The sequence below is a fragment of the Rhinolophus hipposideros genome, assembly GCF_964194185.1.
Source record: "Rhinolophus hipposideros genome assembly, chromosome: 24".
Classification (NCBI taxonomy): Eukaryota; Metazoa; Chordata; class Mammalia; order Chiroptera; family Rhinolophidae; genus Rhinolophus; species Rhinolophus hipposideros.
Window position 1 is genome coordinate 6,657,261 of NC_138070.1, and position 7,150 is coordinate 6,664,410.

General features: G+C 37.6%; 1 protein-coding gene across 42 annotated transcripts in view; it reads right to left on the reverse strand.

The window, feature by feature from the left end:
- Window positions 1-7,150, reverse strand: part of ATXN2 (ataxin 2) — a 100,475-nt gene that overhangs the window by 11,822 nt on the left and 81,503 nt on the right. For all 42 annotated transcript variants that reach the window (XM_081036446.1, XM_081036431.1, XM_081036429.1 and 39 more), the window contains 2 exons: window positions 1,858-2,042; window positions 1,272-1,404 (listed from right to left, as the gene is read on the reverse strand). In XM_081036446.1, the coding sequence (XP_080892572.1) occupies window positions 1,272-1,404; window positions 1,858-2,042 (318 nt within the window). The remainder of the gene's footprint in view (window positions 1-1,271; window positions 1,405-1,857; window positions 2,043-7,150) is intronic.

Below are 7,150 nucleotides of genomic sequence, written 5' to 3' on the forward strand. Positions count from 1 at the left end.
GGCATAATCCACAATACAAAGTTTTAAGTGGTGATATAGAAAATTAAGGCTGAAATACTTTATGAAAATAATGTCCTTAATCATGTAAAATTAGTGAACACGTGTGACAGGAGCATGCCTCCAGGAAGACAGCATAAGCGGTAGGTTACGGGTGACAAGAAGGGTGATTGTTGTTGCCTGAGTCTCATTCCTATTAACCTACAAAATCTTATAAACTGTTATCTAAAGTTAAAAAAATAAAAATTTTTACATTCTTAGTCATTCACAAAGTTTAAAGAGGTCTAAAAGATGAAAAGTCCATGTAGGTACATGTGATTGTAATTTCATTCATAATGGTACATTTTTCAATTGTATGAATAAACTTAAATATCTCTTCCTCCTGAAAAAGAACTGAAACACCAATGGGAAAACCTAAATGATGGTATAGGAGTTCTCAGAAAACTTTAAAACAGAATTTACATCTTAATGAAACTGGTACCAATGGTGTATTTTAAAAACATAATATGGACAACCCATTCATTTTATATTACACAAAGTGTAAGTGGAAATCTTGTTTTAAATTATCAACATTGAAAACCATATTATTTTAGAACTTTAGACAGCTGCTAAATTGACCTGTACAAAGCTCTCCAGCTACAAAACTGACATGGTAATTTTTGCTTATTATTAATTATTCTTCTATATATTTAATTTTATATAGACTACTTCTCATTTTCATTTTACCATTGTTTACATTGGTTATACGAGTATCTAAAGCAGATCTAACATTACACAATTTTGACCACTTAAAATATAGCATGATGCGGAAACACAATAGCATTGTAACAAACAGCAATAAAAATCTATAATGCCAGTGACCTCCCGGAGCTAGAGGTGAAGCAGAAGGCTTTCTTGCTGGAGAGTGCTCTCATTATGGCCAAACTTTCTTGCATGCCTTATGCAGGCCACAGGGCATACCAAATGATAATACTGATAAGGAAGAGGAGAAAGATACCTTTCTCCACAAAAAATGCTTTCTGCTACACACTTTATCACATTTTAGTTAAAGGAGAGACATTTGAAGACAGAGGAATTTCAGATATGGGAGTAGACATGATTTGCCAAGACTTAAAACAGATCAGAGATAGAAATGGGTTCATCTTTTCTTTAGATTCTTGACCCTCAATGTCATGAAAGGCCAAATTCTTCTTACACAGAGTATCTTTTCAGAGCTTTAAAACAAATTCAGAATAGTCACACACACTGAAAAAGACAAACAAAGTGCTTCCTACCATACATGGCATGCGTCTGCTCATGAGCCCCGTACTGAGTTGCTGAAGAAGATACTAAACCAGGCTGGGCATGTGCTGGTGGTGCCATCATTCTAGCGTTACCCTGTATTACAGGACTATAGACATGAGGATGCTGTGTTCAAACAGAAAATAAAGGAAAAACATTAAAATATCAAATAGACGCAAGCAGATTTTAGTTAGATGTCTTAACTCCATGGTTTCCAGATTTCCAAAAACAACTCTGAAAATTCTAAAACTTTTCTTGGCTATTTCCTTTGAAATATTTAACAACCTTCTAATATAACCAGGGGTGCCAAAAAAATGTATACACATGACTCGTATTCATCTTTTGTTATCGGTACATATTGATACATTACAATACAGTTTTTTCCTTTCTTAAAATGTGCATGTATTCTTTTTTGGCACCCTTTGTAAACTAAAAGGCCCCCCCCAAATCCTTAATTATCTACCACAGCTTACCACAAAGCACAAGATATAAAGGAAAATCCCTTTACTATATTAGAAGTTAAAATGAAAAGTTATTTAAATGGAACAAAAATTAAGAGTTAGGTCCTATCAGCCTTACCTGAGACTGATAATGTGGCACGTGCTGAACAAGAGGCTGATTTGGAAACTGCTGAGGACTATAGGCAACGTATTGGGTGGAATAGGCTGGTGGGGTGGCCACAATTGGGGGGCCTGCTGCTGAGGCTGGGTGCATCATGGTACTCTGATGATGCTGGTCTTGCCGCTGTTGGGGCATATTTGGTACTGCAGAAAAAATGGCAAAGTATTAGCAAACAGCATTTCCGGGGCACAAAATACAAGAACATGGTCCACTAGGGCGGGAGTGATCTGACCCTCCTGCTCGCCCCTCCAGCACCATGCTGCACCACCTCCAGCTGTACTTCAGCCACTCTGGGATGTTTCCTACTACACGTGTCTCAAACACCAAGTTCCCACTCCCAGTTTTGCTAATTCTGACTCATCCTCCAGTTGTCAGCTTGAAAGCAACTTCCTGAGATTCTTTATGACGATCCTTCACGCTCAAGTCCCTGTAATAGACGCTTACAGCGTTATGAAACGTTTCCTTCATACTACTTTTCAGATAATCCGTGTTTTATACACCCAATAATGCACGTGCTAGAGAAGGGCACTGGAGTTATTAAAAGCCAAAATAGACCAAACACTAATCTTAACTCCATCTTTCTATTTTCCCACCACTGAATTCTTCCACAACTTCTTGCTCTTTCTCAAACAGCGTTACACACTATCAAGGTTCCAAATAACAGCTCTTTTTAAAAATTACTTTGTCTTTTATTATTCCACACAGATTTGTGCCTATGGTCCTCCCCGTTAAAGCTCTAGTTAAGATTTTTGCTCAACTGTCATCTCCACAATGTCTTTCCCAGTTCTCCCTAAAAGAGCTAGCTGTAAGCTCTGGGTACCTCTTCCTCACGTCTACTACAGCACTGACTGTTTTCTGTGACGGGTTTATAGTGCAATGTTAACCAAGCCACTGAAGGAAGGAATCACGAACCACTGCTTACAACAAGGTATGAGGCACAGAGAAAGTGTAACTTAGTATGTTTATAAAAACATCAGAATTGTTTATACAAGTAACTGTTCACTTAGAGAGAGAATTTGGTTTTTATTTTAAATATTTGAAATTTTTTGCTAAAAATATGTTAGCAACTGTTGCTGAAATTTAGGAGAGCCAGTTATATACTGTTTTATCTATTTAGAAAAGCAAACTTGAAAACAGGAGAAACTAGTAAGTAATATTTTTCTGAATTTGAGATTCCCCATATCGAAAAAACATTTCCTTTTGGTAAAGAAAAGCCACCCCAAAATCAAGTATCATCTTTATCAAATAAAAGTTTGTCTAATTAAACTCACTGAGTTTAACCTATTCACCATCGCTATTTCTTCTGATACTTGATTACGATCCTCACATATTAAAAAAACAATTCAAAAAACTACTTAAGTTTACTGTCGTTTTTAAAATTAAAAATTCCAATTACAAAAAAAAAAAATGATTGAGGGGCCGGCCCGGTGGCTCTGGCGGTTAGAGCTCCATGCCCCTAACTCCGAAGGCTGCTGGTTCGATTCCCACATGGGCCAGTGGGCTCTCAACCACAAGGTTGCCAGTTCAATTCCTCCAATCCCACAAGGGATGGTGGGCAGCGCCCCCTGCAACTAAGATTAAACATGGCACCTTGAGCTGAGCTGCTTCCCAGATGGCCCAGTTGGTTGGAGTGCATCCTCTCAACCATAAGGTTGCCGGTTCGATTCCTCGACTCCCGCAAGGGATGGTGGGCTCCACCCCCTGCAACTAGAAAATGGCAACTGGACCTGGAGCTGAGCTGCGCCCTCCACAACTAAGACTGAAAGGACAACAACTTGAAGCTGAATGGCACCCTCTACAGCTAAGATTGAAAGGACAACTTGACTTGGAAAAAAGTCCTGGAAGTATACACTGTTCCCCAATAAAGTCCTGTTACCCTTCCCCAATTAAAAAAAAATGCTTGAATACTATTTTAAGAGAGAAAGAGCTCAACAATACAAAACAAAATTTCCCTTCTAACCATCTGCATTCTATTTTCTTTCTCAACAGCAATGACTGTATGGAGCCTTCTAGATTATCCTCTATTCATTTGCATATATGCATATGTATGTATAGAAATATACTTGGTTTTACGGTGGTGTTTTTTTCCCCTAGACTGAAATCTACCTTAATCTTAACTAAAACTACAATTTAAATGAATTAAATGAATTATACTTTAGTCAATGGTTTTCAACTGGGAGTAATTTTGCCTTTCAAAGGACATTTGGCAATGTCTGGGGACATTTTTTGTTGTCACAACTGGGGGAAGCAGAGGCCAGGGATGCTAATAAACATCCTACAATGCACAGGACAGCGCCCCCGCCCCCCCGCTCCCCAACACACACCACACGCAAAGAACATCTGTCCCAAAATGTCACTAGTGCCAAGGCTGAGAAATTCTACTTTACCAAGTCCCTGACTTTTGCGTATTTTCAAACACAACTCACTTTTTCTCAAATGTTGCAAAAAACAAAACAAAACAAAAAAAAACAACAACAACAAAATAACACCATGTACCAAGAAGACAGAAGTGGTTTTGTGCAAAGGCCCTCCTATCGTGTAGGAGAGATATGCTTTATACGATCCATGGCTGCATTTCAGAAGCAAATCCTTGACTTTGCCTGTTATTTGAAAGAGTAAATAAAGTAGCAGGACATAAAATTAACATGACAGCAATAGCCTCTCTATACAATACTTCATAAACTTACTTCATAAGTAACTACTTATAAGATGCAATGGAAAAGATGACCCTGGTTTACATTAACAATAAAAAAAAAGAATACACCTAAGGCATAAGCTGAAGAAATACAAAAAAACCTTTAAGAGAAACTTAAAAACACTACTAACAATACAGAAGCATATTTAAACAAGAAGAAAAGCGTAATTTGTTCTTGGATAGGAAGACTCACTATAAAGATAGCAATTCTCCCCTAATTTATAAAAATTTAATGTGATTCTAATAAAAATGCCAACTGTCAAACTGAATGTTAAAAATCCATGAGTTCATATTCATAGAACAACAACAAACCCTCATTGATCACCCTATAGAGGATTAAAAAATCAACCATTATTTTGAGAGCTGCTTTGAAATGATGGACATTTTAATTGCATTTCTTGCACAAACTATACATCAAGGTAACTCATTAGTTTGACAAGATACAGTTTTTCTTTATAGACATTTCCCTGCTACTCATTGAAGAAGGGATGACAGAGACTGTTACCATGTTGCAACTCTTAATGAAATAATGGAGGTAGCGCTGGACAATGATTGTCAATAGCTGCTAAAACCGAGATGATGGTAGGAAATGTTTGGCCAAGTTACTCCTATTATCATAAAAAGAGATGACAAGACATTATGTGACTCCTAATGAAAATATACCCATTATCTATGAAACATTCCAAATTAAGTTTAAAAAAATACAACCTACCAGAGGGTAAGAGGGGTAAGGGGTGGTAGAAAAGGGCAAAGGGGGCCAAATGTATGGTGATGGAAGAAGAACTGACTCTGGGTGATAAATACACAATGTGAAATACAGATGATGTGTTACAGATCTGTACCACTGAAACCTATGCAATTTTACTAACCACTGTCACCCCCAATACATTTTAATTAAAAACAACAACAACCTAATCTCATCAAGCCTCTCTTTCTCTATTATCAGTTTACAAGGATTACAGGGGACAGAGGACCACTTTAAACAACACAACAGGGATACCATCCACCCATGATATTCAGATGGTGCGAAAGAATATAGGACAAACCAGTTCTATTTAAATAAGATGTGAAGAGAAAAATATTAAGGGAAAACTATAAATTAAGAGAAACTTATTAAGAAAGCTGTATCAATCAAATGAAAAGTGTGGACTTCGGATTATAGCTCAAACAAGTCAACTATTAAAAAAATTTGTAAGGCAATAAAGGAAATTTGTACTCTGGATACTTGACAAGCAAGGAATAATTTATTTTTTTAGGTGTGAACAATGGTACTGTTTATTATTTTAAAGAGTCTACAACTTTTAAAGATACACACTGAAAAACAGCAGCCCCCATTTATCCAGAGGGAATACATTCCAAGACCCCAGCGGATGACTGAAACCATGGTTAGTACTGAACACTATATATATATGTTCTTTCCTATACATACATATGCATAATAAGGTTTAATTTATAAATAAGCTAGGCACAGTAAGAGATTAACAACAAAATACTGTGTTTCCCGGAAAATAAGACCTCAGCCGGACAATCAGTTCTAATGCGTCTTTTGGAGCAAAAATTAATATAAGACCCGGTCTTATTTTACTATAATGTAAGACCGGGTCTTATATAACACATACATCATAAGACGCAGTCTTACATTAATTTTTGCTCCAAAAGGCACATTAGAGCTGACTGTCCGGCTAGGTCCTATTTTCAGGAATATATGCTAGAACAATTATAACAATATAGTTAAATACTGTAAATGTATTTTCTCTTATGATTTTCTTAACATTTTCTTTGCTATAGCTTACTTTACTGTAAGAATACAGTATTACATACAATACATGTAACATACAAAATATGTGTTAGTTGACTATTTTATCGGTAAGGCTTTTTTGGTCAACAGTAGTCTACTAGAGTTAAGTTCGGGGGGGAATCAAAAGTTATATGTGGGGGCCGGCCTGATGGCTTAGGCAGTTAGAGCTCCATGCTCCTAACTCCAAAGGCTGCCGGTTGGATTCCCACATGGGCCAGTGGGCTCTCAACCACAAGGTTGCCAGTTCAATTCCTCGAGTCCCGCAAGGGATGGTGGGCTCTGCCCCCTGCAACTAAGATTGAATACGGCACCTTGAGCTGAGCCGCCACTGAGCTCTGGGATGGCTCAGTTGGTTGGAGCGTGTCCTCTCAACCACAAGGTTGCCGGTTCAATTCCTCGAGTCCTGCAAGGAATGGTGGGCTGCGCCCCCTGTAACTAGCAACGGACCTGGAGCTGAGCTGCGTCCTCTACAGCTAAGACTGAAAGGACAACTTGAAGCTGACCGGCACCCTCTACAACTAAGATTGAAAGGACAACAACTTGACTTGGAAAAAAGTCCTGGAAGTACACACTGTTCCCCAATCAAGTCCTGTTCCCCTTCCCCAATAAAATCTTAAAAAAAAAAAAAAAAAAAAAAGTTATATGTGGATTTCCAACTGTGCAGGAGTTGGAGCCCCCAACCCCTGCGTTAATTTATTCAAAGGTCAATTTTATTTTATTTTATTTTATTTTTTTAAACGTTTTTGACTTTACTTTTT